Source organism: Asterias rubens, chromosome 7, assembly GCF_902459465.1.
Source record: "Asterias rubens chromosome 7, eAstRub1.3, whole genome shotgun sequence".
Classification (NCBI taxonomy): domain Eukaryota; kingdom Metazoa; phylum Echinodermata; class Asteroidea; order Forcipulatida; family Asteriidae; genus Asterias; species Asterias rubens.
Window position 1 is genome coordinate 9,610,809 of NC_047068.1, and position 26,418 is coordinate 9,637,226.

A 26,418-nucleotide genomic window follows, 5' to 3' on the forward strand; every position below is an offset into this window, starting at 1 on the left:
AACATGATTCATTTGAAATGAAATCGTGTCCAAAACTATAAAATTGTAACAACAAATGTTTGGGATTTTGTTTGTAAAATTTCTTCTCTATGTCGAAGTATGTCAAAAGTTCTGATGGATGGGTGTTGAAGAACGCCAGAATGTATGCACAAGAAAAAGTCACTGCTACCAGACGCAAATATGTGCCCATAATAAGTGACTGATGGGTATTTTTGACTGAGGGTAGTTTTTTGGGTGTTTCTTACAGACACTGGACACTACTGGTACTTGTCAAAGACCAGTCTTCTCACTTGCTGAATCTCAACATATGTATAAAATAACAAACCTGTGAAAATTTGAGCTCGGTCATCGAAGTAGTGAGATAATAATAAGAAAAAACACCTTTGTCACACGAGGTTGTGTGCTTTCAGATGCTTGAATTCGAGACCTCCAATCTTAAATCTGAGGTCTCAAAATCAAATTCGTGGAAAATTAATTCTTTCTCGAAAACTACTCCACTTCAGAGGGAGCCGTTTCTCACAACCTTTTATACTATCAACCTCTCCCCATTACTCGTTACCAAGTAAGGTTTTATGCTAATAATTATTGTGAGTAATTACCAATAGTGTCCAGTGCCTTTACATGCCATCCAATGTCCACCTCTGTTGCTGCTACTGCTACTGCAACTTGATCATGACATGATCATGCATTGAAGCTAAGGAGGTCCTTGTACATGTAGTTACAGCCGATGATTCGGACAGGCCTAACTTTATGTGAATTGATTGTCACTGACTATCATTGTTGATGACTTTATTTTTACAGTGCTGGATCCATGTGTTGGGAGCCCATGTCAGAATGGTGGTAATTGTATGGCGATAGATTGTACTCAATTCACTTGCAGCTGTACTGGATGCTGGAGTGGTCCGTTCTGCACTCAGTGTAAGGAGTTTTTATATATATATATTTTTTTTTTCATCATTTATCCTGATTGTGAAGCCAAGGACTCTCAGAAAAGCAAACTTAAAGGGAAGGTACACGTTTGGTAATTGTCAAAGACCAGTCTTCTCACTTGGTGTATCCCATCATAACCATAAAATAACAACCCTGTGAAAATTTGGGCTCGATTGGTCATCGAAGTTGCAAGAAAATGATGGAAGAAAGAACACTCTTGTTGGATGAAATAGTGTGCTTTCGGATAAGAATAAAAAGAAGTCTTTTATTATTTAAGTGGGAAATTACCTCAAAAACTGTGTTACTTCAGAGGGAGTCGTTTCCCACAATGTTTTACACTATCAACAGCTCTCCAGTGCTCGTTACCAAGTCAGTTTTTAAGTTAATATTTGTTTTGAGTAATTACCAAACGTGTACCTTCCCTTTAATTACTGTATTTGCCAAGAAACCCATGGAGAGAAAATAAGAAAAGAAGTTTCAGTTTTAGATGTGGGAGGAAAACCCTGGAGAGTTGTTCTAGGGAAAACCCATGCAGTCAGGTAGGGACTGAAAACCCAATCCACATAGTGCCCCTGGTGTGATTCGAACCGGGGTCTCAGAGGTGGAGGATGAGGAAAGATACCACTACGCCAGCCCAACCACTCTATCTCGTAGTCTTACCATGTTGTATGTACAGAAAGCAGCAGATTACTGCTTCAATTAAAGGCATTGGACACTATTGGTAATTGTCAAAGACCAGTCTTCTCACTTGGTATATCTCAACATATGCATACAATAACAAAGCTGTAAAAATTTGAGCTCGATTGGTCATCGGAGTTGCGAGATAACTATGAAAGAAAAAAACACCCTTGTCACACGAAGTTGTGTGCTTTCAGATGCTTGATTTCGAGACCTCAAATTCTAAACTTGAGGTCTCGAAATCAAATTTTTTGAAAATTACTTCTTTCTCGGAAACTACATGTACGTCACTTCAGAGGGAGCGGTTTCCCACAACGTTTTATGCTATCAACCTCTCCCCATTACTCGTTATACCAAGTGAGGTTTTATGATGATAATTAATTTGAGTAATTACCAATAATTACCAATAGTGGCCACTGCCATTAAAGGGAGGGTATGCCTTTGGTATGACCTTAGAAACACACTTGGTAGTGAGCACTGTAGAGTCCAAGGCAAAAGTTTATCTGGACTAGAAAAATTAAAAACATTTGGAGTGTGCAACTGTTTTGGTTGAGAATAATTTCCCTACTAGAATAAAATAATGCTTGTTGGTGTTTGTTTAGATTTTTTTTTTTATATATATAGGAAAACGAACGTTAAACTTGGTGATTTTTTCTATTTCATACATTGGAGAGTTTCATTTAAAGTTATTATTAGCTCAGTTGTTTCACTCCCTTGGTTGTCTTTTCTGGCTGATATTGACTTATTTTAAAAGACTTTTAATGTAATTACTGTTTTGTTTGTTTTTCAGTGGTGAACCCCTGTGCATCTGATCCGTGCTTCAATGGTGGTTTATGCCAGCCAGTTGCTGGTTCATGTGATAGCTATATGTGTCAATGTAGTGGTTGCTGGACCGGAAACAACTGTGTCGTCCGTAAGTTCATCCAATCCACTCTTTATTTGTTGATAAATCGAGGTTATCATTCCTAAAGCCTGGTTCATACTTCCCACGAATGCAAATATGATTCAAATTTTAACCCCACATCAACATTCTTATCGCATTTGCATCCGTAGGAAGTACATGTATGAACCAGGTTTATCTGATCTTTTTATGCCGTTCACCCCAACTCCAATGGGTTCAGTGAGACATCATACGTCATGTTTCGCCGGGCAAAGAGTTGCGTAGACGAAGTAAGATTGCGTACACTTTCTAGCTGGCTGCCAAAACACAAAGGTTTTGCCCGGCGGTATGCGCGCGAATCATGTCATGGTTTTCGTGTGACGTCAGAGGTCACATCGTCTATATAAGAAGCCACTATTATTATTTTTATTATTATCTTCAAGTACGTGCTAATCCTCCAATTAGATTGGCAGAATGGAGTGGTGATAAAAACCTATATAGCACGGCTAATATCACTTCATTATTCATTATTTGAGTTTAAATTTGCTTGTATTTGCAGCTATTGATCCCTGCCTAGCCAACCCATGTAATAATGGAGCTACATGTCGTACCATCCCTCAGCAAGGTCGATGCTATACCTACATATGTGAATGTGATTCTTGCTTCAGTGGTACCACTTGTGATCAAAGTAAGTTTAAAACTATCATTTAAAAAAAAAAAAAAATTTAGTAATTACTCAAAACAAATATTAACTTAAAAACTTACTTGGTAACAAGCATTGGAGAGCTGTTGATAGTATAAAACATTGTGAGAAACAGCTCCCTCTGAAGTAGCATAGATTTTGAGAAAGAGGTAATTTCTCACTAATAATAAAAGACTTCTAGCTGGAAGTCCTTTATTCCTATCTGAAAGCGCACAAATTCGTCCAACAAGGTTTTTTTTTCTTTGATCATTTTCTCCCAACTCCGATGACCAATTGAGCTCAAATTTTCACAGAGTTGTTATTTTATGCATATGTTGAGATACACTCAGTGAGAAGACTGGTCTTTGACAATTACCAATAGTGTACCTTCCCTTTAAAGTAGTTCTTTAGGTGTTCTTTTGCAGTATCTGCCCTGTTATCTTTCTATGGTTCAATTTTCAACTTTATATTTAGGCCTACTCTTTCTCTATCGTACCCTTTAACCTATTTTTAACGTTTTATATTTTATGTTGGTAAAATACGTTGTTATTTTGTATTTTGTATTGGTGTGATTTTATGTAAGTGAAAAAAAAACGGCGAAAGGAATTTCCCATGGAGGGACAATACAGTGTACAGGTTTATTGTGTTATATTGTATTGTATAAATATATGCCACCTTAATGAGTTTATTATTTTCTTCTCCTCACAGTTGCCAATCCCTGTTCCAGTAATCCGTGTAAGAATAGTGGATTCTGTGAAGCCGCTAATGTTATTGGTGATGTATGTCCAATATATACATGTATCTGTAGTTCATGCTGGACGGGAGCCGACTGCTCACAGCGTAAGTCATTTCAATCATTATGTTACATGTATGTGAGTAGATCATTGCATTCTTGTAAACCCTGCCGTCGACTTCACAAAGAGTTGGGACTCGTCTTATCTCAAGTTAGGACGAGTAACTCTTCCTAACTTAGGATTAATCTTAAGGTCTGCATGCTACAGTGCAGGGTTGGGACTCGTCCTAAGTCCTAAGATTAGTCTTAAGTTAGGAAGAGTTTTGTGAAATCGATGGCTGGTTCATACTTCATGTGAATGCAATGGGAGTTTGACATCACAAGTTCGCAACATACAACAGACCAACTCTTGCTAAACATTCGTAGTGAAAACAGAGTTGTGACGTCTTTTTAAAAATTCGCCTCAAATTTACAGGAAGTATGAAGCAGGCTTAAAGTCCCTTCTTATCACTTCCACCCCTGTCACAAAATTTTACGGGGCTGGATCATTACCTGCAGCTGAACTGTGGAATGGCCTATCAGAGTTTTTTAAGGAAGCAGCCACAGTTTGGCAATTCAAAAATCGTCTTAAAAACTCATCTATTCACCATTTACCACTTGTTGTTTTTCCAGTGTGTATTTCTTTTCCTGATATTTTTTATTTTTCCCCTATCCAGCGCATAGGGACTTAGCAGCGATATGCACTTTTCAAATGCAGTTTACTATTATCATTATTATTAACTAGTAAATGACTGTGTGTATTTATAACTTTCCAGCCGTCAATCCCTGTAACAACAATCCGTGCTCTAATGGTGGTCAATGCACAGAGTTGATCAGCTCAACACCAGGCCAATGTAACTCCTATACATGTCAGTGTAGTACATGTTTTACTGGATTTAACTGCTTTGAATGTAAGTAAATAACACTCTGTAAAGTAAATCTTTCCCATTGATAAATATTTACTTCGTGTGAAATGTGACACACATTTTCTGTCTGTCCGTCACTCACTCACTTAGTCGACCCAAGGTGTCACATTGCCGCATGTTTGAGTTTGCCCGTCCTCAAATTGAGTGTGAAGATACGGTCAACAAGTGCGCACAATGCATACAAAATATGTTCATATTCCCTAAAAACTAGGGGGATGCCTAAAGCGTTCACAATGACACATGAGACATTGACTCGCAACCAAGATTATTGTGATGATGAATGGCTTAATACTAGAAAAAAAACATTTTGACAGTGTTAATGTTATTGTTAAGGCCGAGTCACACTGCAGCGATTACGAAAACGATAACAATCACAATGCAAAGAGAACGCATTTTTATGGTTGAATCGCTCCACGTAGAATCAAAACACGCTCATTCGACCAATATAATGCGTTCTCTTTGCGTGGTTATCGTTATCGTTCTCGTTATCGCTGCAGTGGGACCGAGCCTCTATCATCAGATGCAAACAAAATAGTTAATGGCCTGAAGTTTTGACTTTAAGGGTCTTTCTCAAAGCAGTTGTGTTTGCATTAAACCATAGGTCCTTTTGATTGGTAAGCCGTTTATCCCTTAGTATGTATGTAGCTTGTTGACAGCGTCTTTGTACTGTCTTGTTTTCCTTTTTTTTTCAGCGCCTTGTGTCTTTGCAGTTTGGCGCTATTTAAATACGGTTATTATTATTATTACTTAATACTATTTTCTCTGTTATTTCAGATGTGAATCCGTGCCGCAATAATCCATGTATTAATGGAGGTACATGTGCACAAGTGTCTGGTGACTGTACTCGTTATATATGTCTTTGCCCAACCTGTCTGACGGGAGCCAACTGTGAACTGTGTAAGTTGACATGATCATTAGCACCAGTTTGTAAATAAGCCATTATTCCTAGATATCTAATCTATCTAAAATTCGGAATCTGAGTCAAGCAACCAAATGGAAACATCACACCAATTATTTGTTGAGAAGACATTAAAGAAATTTCACTATTATTTAGACATGGAAGAACCCACACAGCCAGGTAGGGACTAAAAAACCCAATCCACATGCAAGGCTACGTACGGTCCAGGTATCAAATCAAAGTCCGGAGGTGAAACGGAGGGACAGAAACCAGTGTATCAGTATTTGTAGTTGAAAAATGTAGAAAAGCGTACATTGAACCCATATGCCCTGTGTGTAAAGGCCCGGTCCCACTGCAGCGATAACGAGAACGATAACGATTGACGACGCCAAGAGAACGCATTCTATTGGTTGAATGAGCGTGTGCGTATTCTGCGTGGATCAATTCAACCAATAGAACACATTCTCTTTGCGTCGTGATCGTTATCGTTCTCGTTATCGCTGCAGTGGGACCGGGCCTTTTGCAATTATATTTTTAAGATTTGTTGTAGCTGGTTAAATTTGAGCTATTTTGATTTATATTGTGTTTTTCCCTCTCATTATGCCTGTTTGAGATAATGTGGACACTGTAGGAGTGCACTGTTTGGTTTGGGTTCCCGTTACCCTTTCAAAAACAAAGCATACAGGCCTGAACATGGCTTATCTACAAATGTATGTAGTTTAAACACTAAAACTATATTGGTTATCCCTGATGTAATGATGGCATCTATGAATGTTTTTATCTTACAGCCTTGAATCCTTGTACAACCCAACCCTGCTTTAATGAAGGGACGTGTTTCATCAGCGATAACTTCTGTACATCTCGTGTGTGTCAATGCTCAGAATGCTTTACTGGAGAAGACTGCATCCAGCGTATGTACTATGATTGACAAATTTATACCCCATTCACACATAGGCGTCACTTCTACTACGATGGAAAAGTGGCCGAGAGCATGTAAAATCGTGGGCCGAATGTGGGAGGATCTCTAAAATAAGTCTTATTAAAAACGTGGCTTCTGACTGGCACCCCCGAACAAAGATATTGACAAAATAGGGACATCGCCAATATAGGGCTATATAGCTCAGTTGGTAGAGCGCCGGCACGTTAATCCGGAGGTCGTTGGTTCGAATCCCACTCTAGTAAATCATTTTAAAAACGTAGTGGGAACGCCATTATTGTACAAGCAGCGCGGTAGCATCGTGGTGAGATCTTTGTGCTCATAAAAATCTCTGTGACCGACCATACTTTACCGAGCAAAGACAAAATTGACTAGAGCAAGATTGGAACCAACGAGTTTGTATGTTTCATGTTATTTCTTGGTTTCAATGTGGTATAATTTTGTTGACAATTTCTCTTTTGATTTTTACAGCTATTAATCCATGCAGCCCTAATCCATGCCAGAATGGTGGCTTTTGCTCAACTCAAGGTGGATCCTGTCTGGATTATCAATGTCAATGTTTAGATTGCTATGAAGGACCAGATTGCTCTATACGTAAGTCACTCTCGCTATCACTTATCATCAAGATTAACTCTAGTTAGACTAGTGATGCAAGGCAAATAACATGGCCGACTGGTCTAGTTCGTCGGACCCAAGCTCTGGTGTTATTAGCAGCAGAGTATGTGTTCCATACCTAGGTGTAACACTTGAGCCCTTGAGCACGGCACTTAACCATAGTTGCTTCGTGAAAAGTTTGGAAGGTATTGGATTCTGCTCTACCAGCCTGGCTCCCAGTGAATGCTACCCATACATGTATATCACTATGGACTGTGAAGGGGGTATCCCTGTTTTAGCCTCAAGAGCAGGTAGGCAACGTGCCTCTTATGGCAATTGATTTGGGTGTATAGCCCAAATCAGCTAAGTGTAGCCTTCACTTTGAAATGGCTGTCTGGTCTTTTGAAATTTAGGCAAATTTTTCATTAAAAAAATATGTTTATATATGTATCAATGGTGTTCTTACTTCAATTGTATAACAAAGTTGTTTTACTTTCAATACAATTTCCATCAATTTCATATATGTTAAATTCACAACATCAAATAATTATTTGACAAAATTTGTCAGTAGAATTTGATGGATGAAATTTCTGTTGGTTGCTATTAATTTTTTTTACATAAGATGTTATTGGTTTTGTTGTTTTCAGCCAAGAATCCATGCGCTGGTAATCCGTGTCAAAATGGTGGGCAGTGTTCACCAGCCCTCATTGGTTCCCAGCAGGATTGTACTGAGTTTACATGTAGATGTGATGGATGCTGGGTCGGTTCTCTGTGCACACAAGGTAAACTTTACAAATTTTGACAGTTTCAACTTATATATATTTAATCAGACCCATGATATTAAATAGCCTGAAAGTCTTCTAAAGCTTAAACCATGTTTACATGTTAGTCAGCCCTTGTAATCGATAAAGTATTCCTACTTTTTTTTCGAAGGACCAAACATCATGCCTCTTTATTTTATTGTCCTCTAACGTTGTGACTATAGATAGTTCCTGCTTGAAGCCACTCTGCATAAAATTGACCATCTTTCATTCAGGACATTGATAAATACATTTATTAACGCAAAACTATGTCAGAGCTGTCATCGCTCGCTGATGATAGACAAAGTTTGCTGTAAATAAATCAATTTTTCCATGATCTGATAAACAAATTTTTTAAATCTCCCTTATTATGGAAATGTTTTCCCTATTATTATAAATGTAATTCTAAATATCTTACTGATTGGTGTACAAAATCTCCCTGACTCTAAGATGTAAATGTCAGCAACTCTGCTATGTCCGGAGAAAGATGACATGAATGTTGTTGGCCCAGTTACCAGGGGTGGATTCAGACTAGTCTTATCTCGAGTTAGCACAAGTTACTCATTCTAACTAAGGACTAGCCTTAATTTTTTAATATCTCCTAAGACTAGTCCCAACGCTTTGTGAAATTGACCCTTTAGATGCTAAGGCATAAACAAAAAAATTTTTGTTGGCGTAACGGGTAAAAAAAAATAGGGTAGATAAGTAGTGATTTTTTTTTTTTCTCCCAGCAACGAAAATTACATGTTTTCTAATTGTTTAAGCCAGTAGTAAACACGATAACAAAAGAAAACAAGGATACACACAACAAAAAGTAAATGTTTAAACTCTCGATGTCTTTAATAGATTTTAATCATTAAATTTCTTCCCTTGAAAAAAATTAAAGTATCCAGGGTGGGCCATATTTTAAGGGTAAGTCGAGTTACGCCAACATAACATTTATTTTTTATGCCTAATGTAAAGCGCATTGATGCGGTTTTGTAAAATGTGCTATATACTGATTTACATTGTAAGAACTAATTATTATTTTGTTTATACTAATGATCTGGGTTTTTTTTTATCGGCAGTGTTTGAGCCTTGCGCCGCCAATCCATGCCAGAACGGAGGTCAATGCTTGACCGTTCCTAACAGCTGCTTCTCATTCGAGTGTGTATGTTCCGGATGCTGGGTTGGAGCTACATGTACTGCAGGTAAGTAGCATTACAATAGCTAACTTCATCAAGAACTACTTCCCTTGGAATATGGACTCATTGTGTTATTGGGCGATCAGGTTGGCGTAGTGGTGTCTCGCTCGCCTTCCACTTCTAGGACCCGCTTCAAATCCCCTCGGGGCGCTAAACATGTATGTGGGTCAGTCCCTGCCTGACTATGGATTAGTTCTCTGGGGTTTTCCTCCCACATCTAAATCTGAAACTTTCTTCCCTGTCTTCTCTCCATTTGGGTTCTTGGCTATGTGTAGTGATTAAGTTCTTTTTTTTTATTCTGAGCATCCTAGGCTGACAACCGGAATAAATGAACTGAAATGAAAATAAATGGTGGGGTAATGGGCTGCAATGGATTCTAATCTAAAATATAGTATTAACCTTTGAGAGTCAAGACTCTGCTTGGGTCGAAATGTAAGGACTTTGACCCTCCTGTTATAAGTGTGTTTCTTGAGACACCAATTCATATCTCACTATGTCACAATAGTGGCATCAGGGATCACCTTAAAGGCACTGGATGCTATTGTTAATTACTGAAAATAAGTGTTAGCATAAAAACTTACTTGGTAGACAAGCAATGGAGAGCTGTTGGTAGTATAAAACATTGTGAGAAGCGGCTCCCTCGCAAGTAACATAGTTTGTGAGAAAGAGTTTATTTCTCAGTCAAATATTAAAAGACCTGAAGACATTGATTAGGCATCGGAAGGCACATACAATTGTGCAACTAGGGTGTTTTTCTTTCTTATTCTCTTGCAACTTTGACGAACAATCGAGTCAAAATGTTCACAGATTTGCTAATTTATGAGTATATTGAAATACACCAAGTGAGAGCACTGGTCTTTGACAAAATATACCAAAGGTGTCCAGTGCCTTTTAGGGGATTTAAGTTTTTTATTTCATTCATAAATTTATTGTGTTTGAGTATACCTTGTATTTATTTCTTGCTTGTTGTTGTTGTTGTTGTTGTCTTTTAGAGCTGAATGTATGTGATCCTAATCCGTGTGCAAACGGTGGCCAGTGTTCCTTACTACCGGGAAGCTGTACACAGTATTCATGCCAATGTGATGGATGCTACACTGGACTCAACTGTGAGATCGGTAAGATGTTAATCTGGAATCTTGAAAGCATTGCTGCTGTCCAGGGCCGAAACAATAGCGCTGCTTAACAGTAAGCAAATTTGCGTGCTTACTGTAGCAGAACAATTTGCTAAAGCCTTAGCGTATTTCACAGGTTAGCAGAAAAAATTAGGCGGCCATATTGCATGCTTACCGTGGATTTGCATTGTGACGTCATTTATTTTCGTGCGGTAAGCACCGGAAGGTTAGCATGCCTTTTTGTGTGCTTACGGTTAGCAGCGCTATGAAATAGAAATTGCACAGTAAGCACAAAATCGGCCGCTAAGCAGCGCTATGAAATTGGGCCCTGGAGTGGGCTGGTTGCAAAATTCATTCGTGGTCTGTTCTTGTGCTGTTATTTATGTGCTTATCCTATTTATATTTATCCTATCCACTGAACAGGCCAAGCTCAGAGCTATACGGTCATTGGTGCAACTTGTATTGGTTCGATAAAATTGCTTTTGAATTTTGTTGAGCTCCTGGTTAATTTAGTCATATTGATCAAAAGTGGTCGTTAATGTACATGTTTGGCAAAAAGTAACATTTATTTTCTAAGTCAATTCTCTGAGATAGCAACTTGATGAGGTCATTGCATAATGTCTATTGGATTTTTCAAATCATGTGAATGAGATAATATAATACATGGCTTTTATGGCTTTGTAATGTACGTTAAATTCCAACCAATCTGAAAATAGCTATAGTTAGTGAAAATCTACATTAGTTTGAGTGGTTTTTCCTGAAGGTTTAGACAATTGTCATAGAATCATACAATTTAGATATTCAAGATAATAGTGGATTTTTTTTTTTTATTGTTAATTGTTTTGATTTTGTCTGCAGAGAGCAATGGTTGTTAGTGCTAACCCATGTGAGAATGGTGGTACATGCACACCGAGTGCCAATGACTGCAGTGGGTTCACCTGCCAATGTGAACTATGTTATAACCAACCGACATGTACTACACGTGAGTATTGCATTGCATCAGTTGTTGCTATGAAAGGGGGAACGGAAACGCCAAGTGGTTATTGTTTGCTACATGTAGTCTGAAATAGACAGAAAGTTTTCTGTATACACATTCACACTGGGGACCTCATAAGAGAACCCTAGGGTCCATGGTGTCGGGGAAAGGTCCACAGTTGGTAAATGAGTAGAAAACCAAATGGGAGCTGTTGCAAAAAAAGTTGGAGTATGCACAAAAGAGGGGGAAAAAGGAGGTCCACAGTTGCAGGCATATAGAAGCTTTGTGTGGGTGGTCGGGCTGGCGTAGTGGTATCGTTTTCCTTGCCTTTTACCTCTAAGACCCTGGTTCGAATCCTGCCACTGCCTGACTGCGTTGATTTTCCCTGGGGATTTCCTGCCGCATCTTAAACTGAAACTTTATTCATCATCTTCTCTCTGTTGGGTTCTTGACTAGTATAGTGAATAAGTTGGCTTTGTGAGAATGTGTAATCCCGCTCATTGTCTCTCGTTGCAGGTTTCGATCCATGCCAGGCCGCTGATGAGCTATGTAACAACAATGGACTCTGTGTACCAGATAGCGTCAGCTGCTACCTGTTTTCATGTCTGTGTAATGAGTGCAGATATGGTGTGCAGTGTCAGGATTGTAAGTCTATTTCAATTGTAAGAAAATCAAATTAGCTGATGAAAACTGCTTACCTATGTATTGACCCAATGCAGCTGACTTCATCATTAGAATAATCTTAGATGAGCCATTTTAGCTGTTTAGTGGTCAATGTCAATGTGCGTTATTCAGTGAAGTGCGCATTTTAGGCGACGCGGCATTTACACGTTAACCTATTGACCACCAAAATGGTGAGTGTGGCATCAGTTGCAACTTTAGACGTGCGTGCAAGGGGTTAATATAGTACAACTGCAGAGGCATTTTGACCATAGCTTGTAGTCTGTCTCGAAGGCTTAAATATTACACAAATATTGACTGCTTCGAGTAACGCTCCGGAGATCACCTCGGGAGTCATAGTTTTAACCATAGCACTCGAAGCAGTCAATATTTGTTTTATAACACCCCAAACATTTCTAAATACTGTACTATTAAGTTACAGACTTGAATGCTACAATCCACGGACGACGCGAATACAGATTGCGAAAACTTTGTGCTGCATGTAGTGTCATGTAATCCAAAATGGTTACATACTTTTAATTTACCATCCTCGTACACGCAGCGGATGTCTGGGTACTGCACGCCGTGTGCTAGTCTTTGGACTAGCGCACGGCAAACCGATGCACTATCACACGGCCACCGTATAGTAAAACTAAGACATATTATGTGACGCGCTCTAAACCAATGAAAAGGCAGAATATTGGTAAGGGGTGTTATAATAGATATTATAAGCTCTTCAATTCAGTATTTACACAGGTTTGTGATTTTTAAGGATTACTTTTATATATTTCCGATCCTTCTCCCTAACAATTTATTTGGGATTTGGGGAGTTGACAATAAGAGGAAGAAGAGTCTCCTGACGATGACTAGAGCAAGCTAATCGACACGTTGAGAACAACCCAAGAACTGACTCCGCGGTAGTACAGCTTATCACGATCCTATAAGCTAAAATAGCAGTTCCAGCCTATTTCTTTACCATACGCCAAGGTAATAGTTAATAAGCAGGACAGTTCTTTTCAGAACTGAGAAGTCTCCCGAACACCCGAACAATCTACTTGGCGGTAGTAGAATTAAGCAAGACAGTTCTCTAAGAACAAACTCTACCTGGCAAGTAGACACACACATGGTGTAACCGCAAACCAAATATATAAGGAAGAATTATGTTAGGCATATTGTTACCATTGCAGCCGCTATGGCCGCTTTAAGCCATTGGACACTTTCGGTAAACAGTATTGTCCAAGGCCCTCACTTGGTGTACCACAACTTATACATAAAATAACAAACCTGTGGAAATAATGGGAAAACCCACCCTTGTTTCCCCACGTTCCGCCGTTTCATGACATGTGTTTAAAATAAATCTGTAATTCTCGCTATCGAGAATTTATATTCTTTTACTGTTTTCTCAAAAAGTAAAGCATTTCATGGAATAATATTTCAAGATAAGTCTTTCACCATTACTTTCTGTGAACCCTGTAAATTATTTGTAAATCTGTGAACTTTTATTATTATTTTTTTCTGTACCGAAAGTGTTTAATGGCTTTACAATTTTTTTTGTCAACTTTTTTTTAGAAGGCAACAAGATGTAAGTTGTTAAAAGTTAGTAAACAGTTTACAGTGTTAAGGCCGGTTTATAGTCGGTCGTGCGATGGTCGCGCGACGGAAATCTTGCGCACAATCCTAAGACTGAGCCCTAAAAACCGTGTCTTTTTATGATCGCGCGTCAAGATTTCCGACGCCCGACCATTGCGCGACCGACTATAACTCAGCCTTTAGACTAAACATTAAGCTTTGATTCTTTTGATTGAATTGAATGAAACTGTTTTATACTGAATAAATGCTTTATTTGTTTTTCTCTATTCAACCCATAGCTTCTGATGTATGTGACATGATGAATCCGTGTAGTAACGGAGGTATATGTAGTCACATTCCTGGTGATTGTGACAGATACGTCTGCACATGTTCAAACTGTAGAACTGGTGATAATTGTGAAATTGGTAAGTACTTCGTGAAATTGTCGCTGTGATGTGTACATGATTGTACCTTTTGTACTTTTTAAAGTTTTTGCCTTATTTTATAAATTTTTTCTGTTTTAGATTTGTTTTGCTTTTAATAATGTTTTTAAATAGTGTTTTTTGCCTTTTTAATGTACAGCGACTTTGAGCAATTTTTTGGATAAATTGCGCTTTATAAATGCTGTTATTATTATTTATACGACCCCGGTTTGCCCCCCGGTACGTTCGAATAGCTTGACGTCATTCCAGGGGCTCACTCGGGTCAGCCCCAAGTGCCCTGCTTGTGGAGTGGGTCACTTGGGGGCTGGCCCCAGGTGCATGGCGTCGCCGCGAGAGGGTGAGCTATCATTCGATTAGCTGTTGTCAGGGGCTCACCCGAGTGAGCACCGCTTGGTCGACACAGGGAAGCTAATTGAACGCACCCATTGATAGGGGTGATGTGCCACAATCGCAATTGCTGCATAAATGATGTTATAACCAGTAAGGAATAACTTTGGGTTATTTTTTTGTATCGTTTCAGTGTCAGATGCATGTACCGTCAACCCGTGTGAGAATGGAGGTGTATGTGTGCCAGATGCTAACGATTGTACAGCGTTTACATGTCAATGCTCAGGCTGCTGGACCGAATCTACATGCACAGAGTGTAAGTTATTATCTGGGCTCCTGTTAAAGACACTGGACACTATTGGTAATAGTCGGTCACTAGTTTTTTTACTTGGTGTAATCTCAACCTATGCATAATAAAACACCTGTTTAAAATTTGAGTTCAATTGGTCGTCGAAGTTGCGTGATAATAATGAAAGAAAAAACACCCGTGTCACACGAAGTTGTGTGCTTTCAGATGCTTAATTTCGAGACCTCAAAATCTAATTCTGTGGTCTCAAAATCAAATTCGTGGAATATTACATTACTTCTTTCTCAAAAACTACGTTACTTCAGAGGGAGCCGTTTCTCACAATGTTTCTGTACTTTCAACAGCTCCCCATTACTTGTTCTAAGTAACGTTTTATGCTAATAATAATTATTTTGAGTAATTACATTTGTATCAATAGTCTGCACTGCTTTTACTAAGGAACCCACAAATACTTAATTCTAATAATGAAATGAAATAATTTTGTGTGTGTTTTTATTTTTTAGCATCTGCATTTTGTGACCAAGCCAACCCTTGCCTGCAAGGGGGTACCTGCCTAACCAGTGCAACTGACTGCAATCGCTTTGTATGCGAATGCCCAGTGTGTTACAATGGAATGATATGTAATACAGGTAACCAGACTCAAATCTGTCTCCATAAACATGAGAATGAGGCTGTGTCCGAAACGACGACTTCGGCTACAGCTACGTCTAGATCAGCGCGTCTACCATTGTTGAAGAATAGGCAGATGCGCAATCTAGCCGTAGCTGTAGCCGAAGTCGCCGTTTCGGACACGGCCTCATCAAGTTCTACAAATGATGCAGTATATTTGTTCAAACCATTAAAGGCTATAATGTACTTTTTCCTAACAAAAAACACAATGTCCACAGATTTACATGAAACTTACACAGTTTGAAGATAATGATAGTAGAAAGTTTCCCTGAAAATATTACTTGCTTAAAGATGCTGTAGTTTTTGAAAAGTGAAAAAAAAAAAGCAATGTCATGAAAATAATTTTTGTCTCGGTGATCATGAGACGAAAATTATTTTAGCATGTAAAATTTTATGTTCATGACGTTGCTTTAATCATTACTCAAAAACTTCAGCAACTCAGTAACTAATATTTTAATGTACGCTTTCTACTATCATTATCTTCAAATGGTGTAAGTTTAATGTAAATCTGTGGGTTTTGTGTTACAAAAAGTACCCAAATCCTGTAATGAACTAGTCAGTTTTGTCTCCGTTTCAAGGGAATTTATACATTGGTAATCACACTTAAAATTAGTGGCCTACAGCAGCTTTCGATAATACTCAGCAACTGGGGAAACATTTCACTTTGAAATGTAATTAGGTCAAAAGATATAAGTTTTTATGCACCAAAGTTTAAAAACTAGTTATTTTCAAAACAACTAAGAACACGTTGTATTTTTGCTTTTGTGAATAAATGATAAATATTTGTTTTATTTTTTTTTTTCAGTTCAAGATGTGTGTGCACTGAACACCAATCCGTGTAATAATCGTGGTCTATGCATCAGTGAATGTCCTAATGCGTTTGAGTATCGTTGCGCATGCAATTCTTGCTGGACAGGCAAAAACTGCTTAACGCGTAAGTATTTGATTAGTCACGTACTCGTCTTTGAAAGGTCGCTTTTAATTTGAGAAAAATAGAATCAGCTGTCGCAAACTGCTTACCAACCGAAATGGCCGATGGTAGAAAGGCAAAATAATTGTGACTTCCGGGTTTACATGCTCGTGTTCTACTAGTTGAGCTTACTAGCCCTGAGTTGATGGACTACCTACTTTGTCAACATTTGCGTTCATTGTTTGAGAAAGATTTCATGAGTAGATTTCAAATTCTGAAATCTACTCAAGGGTAGTAAAATAAATAGTAGATATACTTACGGTGTTAACGCAAACCAAATATACAAAAAATGTATACATTGATATCTCATCAGTCAATGCCTCAAAAAATAGATTGTTTATTTTGTTTGTTTTTCCAGCGGTTGACAGGTGCACATCCAACCCATGTAACAACAATGGAATATGTGAGAATCTATGCACAACTTACACATGTAGTTGTTTGGACGGGTATTCAGGGAGCAACTGTGAGCAAGGTATGCAACATTTACAAAGTCAACATTTCAACATCTTGTTGTTTGTTGTTATTTACTGACAGGCTGAAGACAATCGTGTTGTTCTATTGAGATCAATAGGTATTATCCACTCTTCTGTTAAGCATGGCAAAATTTTGTCGAGCCAGAATCACAAAGCTCAGTATATGATTGACGATCAAAATCTACTGTAACTTGCGAGTAGAATGTTACATGCAGTAGAAGTTAACGACTGTAAGACACTATGCATTTGATAAGAACCGCATGTTTATTTAAATATGTATAATGAATAGGGTAGATGGCCTTAGCTTTCGATCCAATCCGGACCTTCTTCAGAGGCATAAAAAACTTTATTTAAAGATGTATATATATTTTTTGTCCAACATCCAACAGCGCAAGCGCCAACTTACAGGATGGATGCATATTAAAGGAACACGTTGCCTTGGATCGGACGAGTTGGTCTATAAAAAGCGTTTTGTAACCGTTTTCTATAAAATGCATATGATTGGAACGATGTTTTCAAAGTAGAAAACAATGATCCACACAAAGTTGCCTCGAAATTGCGTGGTTTTCCTTTTACTGTGCGAACTAACACGGTCGGCCATTTATGGGAGTCAAAAATTTGACTCCCATAAATGGCCGACCGTGTTAGTCGGCGAGGTTAAAGGAAAACCGTGCAATTTCGAGGCATGTTTGTGTGGATCATCGTATTCTACTTTTACAACATCTTTCTACCCATGTGCATTTTATATCAAACGCTTTTCAAAGACCGACTCGACCGATCCAAGGCAACGTGTTCCTTTAAACATTTACAAATAAACAACATACAACTGTACAACAAATCTGGCAAATATGATATTGATCTTCACACTATCCCATTGAAGTGGTACATTTGAATAAAACAAATGATTTGTATATTTGACAGATGTATGTAGTCCTGATCCATGTAGTAACAGTGGAACGTGTGTCCGGTTAGCGTCTGGTTTTAGGTGTGAATGTGACCAATGTCACGCTGGATTGTTCTGCCAAATCGGTGAGTATACACATAACATTAACCTATGCTGTTCAGGGGCCAATTTCATAGCACTGCTTAACGGTAAGCAAGGTTTTCGTGCCAACTGTAGCAGAACAAATTTACTGAAACATAATTATATTTTACAGGTTAGAAAGAAAAACTTAGGTGCCTAGCCTGCATGTTCGCTAGGGATTTGCATTGTTTTGTCATTCATTTTCATACTGTAAGCACTGGAAGGTTAGCCTGCTTTTTTGTGTGCTTACGATAAGCAGCGCTATGAAATGGAAATCCCCTGAAGCCTTTTATTAGGCATCAGAAAGCACACACACATTGTGCAACAAGGGTGTTTTTCTTCCATTATTCTCTTGCAACTTTGAAGACAAATTGAGTCCAAATTGTTACATATTTGTTATTTTATGCATATGTTGGGATACACCAAGTGAGAATCCCTGGTGTTTGAAAATTACCAAAGGTGTCCAGTGCCTTCTAGCGCATGTCACAAACAAACATCAGATTGGTAAGTGAATTGAATTTTACAAAGAGATCTAGCTGCTGTGACTCAAACTAACAGTTGTTATTTTTTAACATTATTTGTAGATGTGGATCTGTGTAGCAGTTTCCCCTGTCAGAATGGTGGTTCATGTGAAAACATGTGTTCCCATTATACCTGTGATTGTCCGCCGGGCTATGAGGGTGTTGATTGCAGTAAACGTAAGCCATGTAGAGATTTCACTCCAGTTCCTTTTACAATACAATACAATAAAGCTTTATTGTCCCAGCATCGGAAATATTTTTGGCCTACTTTATTTTGTAAAGACCTTATGCATTGACGTCATCCAGCCGCCATCTACGAGAAACAAAATGGTGATTAAACAATCGAAACGCACAGATTTGTGCGCACGGCACACAGGATTGGCCAATGAACATCCTCCTTTTGACCTGTAGGTGAGGACGCCCTACTGAAACGACGTCAAGTGCATAAGGTCTATACATAAAAAAACACTATAAAATACCACGTTGAAATTTAACCGGTACAATAGAGAAAGAGTTGGCCTAAATATAAAGTGAACCGTAGACAGATAAAAGGACAGATAGTTGAAAAAGTACACTATACAACAACAACAGTAAAAAGGCAATAACAATAAATTGTTTGGGGCCGTTCAGAATAGTCAATGCAAACTAATATATATATTTTGTTTTAATTGTTTTGACCAACCAAACCCATCCTCGAATTCCGATTTTTTTAATATTGAATGGCTTCATGATATAATCTACATCATAAAAATTCAGGAATGAACTCAAACTTCTCTTTACAAAAACATGTAGACCATAGACCATAACATTTGAAATGTGACGTCTCAAACATTTTTGGGGGATTTGATGAAAAATTGCACTCAAATGAAACGTCATGGCATTTGACACTGATTTAAGCTGAGGAGAGATACTTGTTGTTTTCATAAAGACCCTATCTGTCTTTATAATTTCTGTGGGGGAAACAGAACTGAATTTTAATTGAGAGCCTCTCTTGTCAATATGTCACATAGCTGCAGCACACACACAGTGTTTTGCAACTTCCTCCTTCAGTCTGTCTGTATATTTTTAGTACCTTAGCCTGTCTTATTCTAAGGTGCATTTTTGTTTATTTTTATATGAAAAATGCACAGTATACAGCCCGGTTCATAATTTGACGTAAATTTGACGTCACAACCCTCCTTTCGCAGCGATATTCGCAAGTGAGTTGGGCAAAGTTGAACTGCTGCGAATTATTCGTTGCGAATTTGTGACGTCAACATTCGTATCGCATTCGCAGCCGCAGGAAGTATGAACCGAGCTTGAGTAACAATATTATTATCATTATTGTATGTAAACAATAACAACAAGTTGTTTTATTTTTAGGTATCAACTATTGTCTAAGTGGTCCATGTCTGAATGGTGGGACATGTGTCAACGGTGTTGGTTCCTTCACTTGCGCCTGTCGTACAGGCTACACTGGTACTATGTGTGAAACAGGTAAATAGATATCCACGACAGTGGTAACACAGTGGGCAAATCATTTGACTTCAAATTTTACAAAAAATGGAACAAAAAAGAGTGCCTTTTAAAAGATAATATTCTTGTGGCATGTCATGGCTGAGCAAAACACCACACTCATAATCTGGTGTTTCTGATCAGCATAGTGTGGGTTAAGTCCCGCCGTGACGCTTGTGTCATTAAGCAAGGCATTTTTAAGTTAAAACAATTATTGCTGGTCCTTCGGATGGGATGTAAAGCTGTAGGTCCTACGCGCTGTGTATAATGCACTTAAAGATATACAGTGCACTTTTTGTAAAGAAAAAGGGGTTTGCCCCAGTGTTCCTGGTTTGATTGGTAGCATAGTGCACTACAGCACGTTGTAAACCATTACATGGTGCTACATGTATATAAAGGAAAAGGTCTCCTACTGCAAAGCTTATCTCCGCAAACCTTGCAGGAAAAAATACTGAGCGCTTTGAGAGGCCCATCAGATATGCTACCGTATGTAAGAACTACATTTTTTATTGTTAATTTTATTTGTTATTATTTTAATTTTGTAGATGTCAATGAGTGTGAATTGAAACCTTGTTTGAATGGCGGAACATGTCAACAGCTTCCTACCAGTGGATATCTGTGCAGCTGTATCAAAGATTTCATCGGTACTAACTGTGAAACATGTAAGTCACCAACAATGTATATTTGGTTTGCGGTAACACCATGTGTGTATCTACTTGCCAGGTAGAGTTTGTTCTTGGAGAACTGTCTTGCTTTATTCTACTGCCGCGGAGTAGACAATCGGAGGTTGGGGAGACTTAAAGTAGTAGTCCAGTCTATTTTCTATACCATCCGCTCTGGTATTAGTTAAAAAGCAGGACAGTTCTTTTCAGAACTGAGAAGTCTCCCGAACCTCTGATTATCTACTCCGCGGCAGTAGAATAAAGCACGACAGTTCTCCAAAAACAAACTCTACCTGGCAAGTAGATACACACATGGTGTTACCGAAAACCAAACGTACATTGTAATTATAGTATTGACCATTTGACATTTGTCTTTCACACTTGATTGAAATTTTTCTGCCGACTGGCCTCGAATTAGCACATGCCATCCACAACTTGATGTGGTACTCTGTGTATTTTGCTGTGGTGCCCTCTCATCACCTAGGGGTAAATGGGGTACCGTTGAGGGCAGAGATGGTACTTGTGATTGATTTAGCTTTATGCACTACATACTAATGGCAACGAAGGCAGTATTCTTCCCTAGGAGCTGAGATGATTTAAGGAGTGAAATAAATGGCTCAGTGACCAGGGGTAATAATATTGGAAGGGCAATGATCATTCCTTGAAAGAGGTATTTATTGTTATTAAAGAAAACTTATTGTTTTGGTACAGCCATTGGATGCATCGTCAACTACACTCTTCCAAACGATGGTCTCATCACAATCTCCTCACCAAACTACCCCGAGAATTACGAGAACGATCTTAACTGTCGTTGGATCGTGGACATCTCTCTCGGTCGTCGCCTCCGTGTCGTCTTCATCAACTTCACGACTGAGCTTAATTATGATTGGCTAGAGGCTGGCAACGGTCGAGACCCCGCTGTTGTAGATAACCGAATCATCAGGCACTCTGGAGTCGTCGTTCCAAGTAACTTCATCACACAAAGCAATCAGCTCTGGATCACGTTCACTACCGATGACAGCAAGACGGTTGCTGGGTTTCAGATCGAGATCAAAGATAATGACTTAATATGTAAGTAATGTCAAGAACAAAGCAGAGCGTGTCATGGCCGAGCCGTCATGAGCACTAGAGTCAAGCTCTGGTGTTTGATCAGCAGAGTGTGGGTTCGAATCCCGGTCGTGACACTTGCTACGTAAAATTGGGGAGGTAGTGCTTTAGCTCTACCGGCCAGGCTTCGGACTGATGATACCCAAGCCTACATCCGTATGGACTGTAAAAGGGGTAACCCTGTTTCAGCCCTAGGAGTAAGTGGCAACGACCTCTGGAATAAAATAATTGTAGCCCATACCTTGAAATGGCCTTCCGGCCTTGTGTGTCTGGCAAATTCCATAAACAAAAATAATTTAAAAAAAAAACAGCATTGATTGTGTTGCAATCACTTACTTACAAACTTTACGATATTAAGTGAAACAAAAAACAAGAGAAACTGACTTGGTAAATTATGAATTGGGGTTAAACAAATATTTGCAATTGGTATCTGACCGGGTACCTCCGAATTAACGTGCGGAAACTCTACCAACTGAGTTACATAGCCTTTGTTGCGGTGTCCCTAATTTGTCAATAGCTTTGTTCGGAGGTGCCTGTCAGAAGCCATACAATTGTTTTTCTGCCGTGTAGCCAGGGATCACACCCAAGTTTACAATACAACCCGGGAAGCGGCAGCCAGTAGCTCAGTTGGTAGAGTGTCGGCATGTTAATCCGGAGGTTGTTGGTTCAAATACTGCTCTTGTAAAATAGTTCTTACATGTAGTTCAACTTTAAAAGACAGTGGACACTATTGGTAATTTCTCAAAATAATTGTTAGCACAAAACCTTTCTTGGCGACAAGTAATGGGGAGAGGTTGATGGTATAAAACATTGTGAGAAACGGCTCGCTCTGAAGTGCCATAGTTTTCGAGAAAGAAGTAATTTTCCATGAATTTAATTTTGAGACCATATTTAGAGCTTGAGGTCTCGAAATCAACCATCAAAACGCGCACAACTTTGTGCGACAATGGTGTTTTTTTCTTTCATCATTATCTCGCAAGTTCGATGACCGATTGAGCTCAAATTTTCACAGGTTTGTTATTTTATGCATATGTTGAGATCCACCTACTGTGAAGGCTAGTCTTTGACAATTACCAATAGTGTCCACTGCTTTTAATCGATATCTAAACCACCCTTCCTAGAATGAGCAATACTTGACCTCTTCTTGTCAGTATTTCAAGTTTCTGTCCCTCGGCACAAAACAATTTTTCAGAACTATTTTGAGCTATTGGAGTTATCGGTTTCCTTTTTAAAAATATCATTGTCACATGAAAACCGCGACCTGACAACGAAGTCAATAAAGGTGCTCACAATACAAGATTCAATGTTCTCTTGCAAAAAAAAAGTGAGTTAGCATTCGCCATAATTCACCATGGTATGTTGGAATCTCTAACTTGACTATCTGTTTCTGTTTGTGTCTGTACAGCCGATGAACCATGTGCCAGTGATCCCTGTATGAATGAAGGTACTTGTCAAGACACCATTGAAAGCTTTGTATGTGTTTGTCCATTCGGATGGGGAGGCCCACTCTGTGAGAAGCAAAGTAAGTATATAACATTTTCATCTATTTATACCATCCCATGTGGGCAACATTATACCCTTAGCTCATCCTTAACTCACCCACACATGTGTCGGTTGTTTTGTAAGAAGTTTGTAGCCTAATAAACTTCTTTCAGTGATGTAGGCTGCATCAGAGCTGTGTATATTGAGAGAATTGCTACAACTTGCGATTATGTATAAGCCATTTTTAGTCCAAACAAAACACATGTGCACACACAGGTTGCCAGACATGTCAAGTTGTGCTCTGTTTTGACAAAAAATGGCATCCACCAAAGAAAGCTGGTCCCTCCTTGCTGCAGCTCTTCCACTATACAGCTCTGGGCTGCTAGCATTGAGCCGTCCTTGTCAATCACGCTGTTTGTTTATCAATAATAGAAAGATCTAAAAGGTAATGTTTTCTCTCTACAAAAATTGACAGTATTTTTGATATTGTATATTCTGTATGTTTGTGATTGTAGGCTTCTGTAATCCAAACCCATGTCTTAATGGTGGAACCTGCAGCCAGTTATCCGATGGTACAATCTCATGTATGTGTGTAGACAACTTCATCGGTGACCGCTGTGAAACATGTAAGTATCACGTTCAAACCAAAATTAATATTCTTTATCCCCGATGCAAATTTAACATCTTAAAATCATAGGATTTGAACTGCCTCTAGCTACCGGGCAATCTCGGTGGTCTATTGCAGAGGTCCTGGGGTCCTAAGTTAGGACCAGTAACTCATCCTAACTTAGGACTTGTCCTATCTCTTAGCATTGCCTAGGACTAGTCCTAAGTTAGGACTACCTTTGTGAAATCCACCCCTGGGTTCGAATCCCACCCGGGTAATATGCCTGTCAAATTTATGAGTACATGTATACAGTGCTGTGATATTATTTGCTTTGGCCCACTTGGCTACACCCAGCTCATAAATATTCTATATTGTATAATTTGCATACAGCTCATGTCAAAGGTCACACCATGACCTGCATTCCCAGGTTTAGTAAATAAAACGTTTTTTTCCAGTATGGCAGCTCCTTTGCACAGTGTGTGTATTTCTTGTCTGTAAACCAATGCCAAATACACCACAAGTGCGAACATACATCGGTTAAGCATGTATAAAATCATATCTGTTATCAGACTTTTGCCCTAGTTGTATGTCATCGGCTAAGTGCTATAAGATCGTTAATGTACAATTTTAGAGTGAAATTCATCTGAAATGATTAACCTCGACTTCTTTAGGACATGTGAGCTTTGATATGATGTTTGTTGTTTTCACACACAGTGGTAACTGAAGTATGCCTGGGCGATACATGCTACAATGGAGGCCAGTGTCTTGCTGTTGGAGGTGTCATTACATGTAACTGCACCAGTGGTTATATGGGAACCCTATGTGAAACTGGTAAGTATGCCATGATTGCTAGAGAGAGAATGATGGTAGAAAGCTTCCCTTAAAATATTACATGCTGAGGTGCTGTAGTTTTTGAGAAATTAGTAAAACATTGTCACACAAAAGAAAATTGTCTCAGGAGACAACTATGACTTTACATAACATGTACATGTACAACGTATTTACGAGTACTGGGGTGGATTTCACAACGAGTTATGACTAGTCTCAAGTTAGGATGAGTTACTAGTCCTAACTTAGGACTAGCCATACGTTTTTAATATCTCCTAGGACTACTCTTTGTGAAATCGACCCCTGGTATTTACACGACTCTCCTGAAAACATCGCTCTGTGATTTTCACTGTGTTCTCAAAAACTTGACTACTGTTGCAGCTGAAACTTTTACCTGTAACATATATTACATACATCTTCATTCACAGTGAGTAGGGATTCATGTCATGGGCAAAAAAAATACTTGATTGACAAAAGGTATCAAAACCTCTTCGTAACGACATATTGAAATTGAGAGATATGTATTTATTTCATTTCTTATTTTGTCATTATTACAGATGTGGATGAGTGTGCTTCCAATCCATGTTTAAATGGTGGTGTATGTATCAATGGCATCAATCAGTTCTACTGTAGCTGTTCTAATGCGTTCGCTGGAGACATATGTGAAACACCAGGTAACTAGTCACCTATAGGCTCTGTCTATTTCATTTCATTTCATAAGTGCTTCAATTTTGGGCGTAAACAGGTCCCAATTTCATTGAGCTGCTTAGGTAAAAACAAAGTAGCTAAGCACAACAAAATTATGCTCTCCAGAGTAGGGTTAGCAGCCAAACTACCATGTCACATGTACAATGTGCGACTGGTACCCTGCTCGTTTCTGCTAAGCACAAAAAAAAGCAGCCCTGTGAAATTGGGCCCTGATTGAATTGTAGCTAGTGTTTAAGGAAAATTGAATTTTTAATAACATTTTAGAAAAAAAGTCATCAGCCCAGAACCTGTCTTGGATTGAAAAACACTCTAAGAAAACAAATTAACAAAATGTACAGTATTTTGCCCGAGGTCCAAGGGCCATGAGGCAATTTACAGGCAACTAGTTCCAGAAATCACCAAGAAGAGAATCCATTCATTTTAAAGGCAGTGGACACTATTGGTAATTACTCAAAATAGTTCTTGGCATAAAACCTTTCTTGGTATCGAGTAATGGGGAGAAATTGGTAGTATAAAACATTGTGAGAAATGGCTCCCTCTGAAGTAGTGTAGTTTTCGAGAAAGAAGTAATTTTCCTCAATTTTGATTTCGAGACCAGATTTAGAATTATACATGTAGGTCTCAAAATCAAGCATGTGAAAGCACACAACTTCGTGTGACAAGGGTGTTTTTTTTCTTTCATTATTATCTTATGTCATTAACTTCGACGACCGATTGAGCTTAAATTTTCACAGGTTTGTTATTTTATACATATGTTGAGATGAGATGAACTGGGCTTAAACAGAAGGCAAGTGAGAAGGCTAGTCTTTGACAATTACCAATAGTGTCCAGTGTCTTTAAATGCTTACATGTTATTCTCCGGAATCGTAAGACGTTGTTTGACAAATTACCCATGTGTCACCAAAGTGGTCCTGGAGCAATAACTGCAGTTGGTTGCCTCCAAGTTGCCTGCAAAAGTTGCCTTACATGACAAAGTCCTTATACTACAATGCTTTACTGCTACTTCACCTAAGCCCGGTTCATACTTTCTGCAAATGTGAATGCGAAGCAAATTTTGACATCACATGGCTGTGTTTGCAGCGAATGTTTTGCAAGAGTTGAACACAGTTCAATTGTTAGGATTATTCGTTGTGAATTTATTCTGTTCGCATTTACAGGAAGTCTGAATCAAGCTTGTAAGTGTGCATCACATAGAGAA

At 38.7% G+C, this 26,418-nt stretch overlaps 1 protein-coding gene across 1 annotated transcript in view; it reads left to right on the top strand.

Annotated features, from left to right (window-relative positions):
* Nucleotides 1–26,418, top strand: part of LOC117292625 (fibrillin-2-like) — a 102,795-nt gene that overhangs the window by 69,107 nt on the left and 7,270 nt on the right. The window contains 28 exon segments of the mRNA XM_033774749.1: nucleotides 802–918; nucleotides 2,399–2,521; nucleotides 3,048–3,176; nucleotides 3,879–4,010; nucleotides 4,719–4,853; nucleotides 5,643–5,765; nucleotides 6,555–6,677; nucleotides 7,175–7,297; nucleotides 7,945–8,079; nucleotides 9,165–9,287; nucleotides 10,274–10,396; nucleotides 11,252–11,265; nucleotides 11,267–11,375; nucleotides 11,886–12,014; nucleotides 13,898–14,023; nucleotides 14,562–14,684; nucleotides 15,179–15,304; nucleotides 16,150–16,278; nucleotides 16,673–16,786; nucleotides 17,709–17,816; nucleotides 18,396–18,509; nucleotides 19,695–19,808; nucleotides 20,372–20,488; nucleotides 21,200–21,559; nucleotides 23,001–23,117; nucleotides 23,593–23,703; nucleotides 24,399–24,515; nucleotides 25,070–25,186. Of these exon segments, the coding sequence (XP_033630640.1) occupies nucleotides 802–918; nucleotides 2,399–2,521; nucleotides 3,048–3,176; nucleotides 3,879–4,010; nucleotides 4,719–4,853; nucleotides 5,643–5,765; nucleotides 6,555–6,677; nucleotides 7,175–7,297; nucleotides 7,945–8,079; nucleotides 9,165–9,287; nucleotides 10,274–10,396; nucleotides 11,252–11,265; nucleotides 11,267–11,375; nucleotides 11,886–12,014; nucleotides 13,898–14,023; nucleotides 14,562–14,684; nucleotides 15,179–15,304; nucleotides 16,150–16,278; nucleotides 16,673–16,786; nucleotides 17,709–17,816; nucleotides 18,396–18,509; nucleotides 19,695–19,808; nucleotides 20,372–20,488; nucleotides 21,200–21,559; nucleotides 23,001–23,117; nucleotides 23,593–23,703; nucleotides 24,399–24,515; nucleotides 25,070–25,186 (3,531 nt within the window).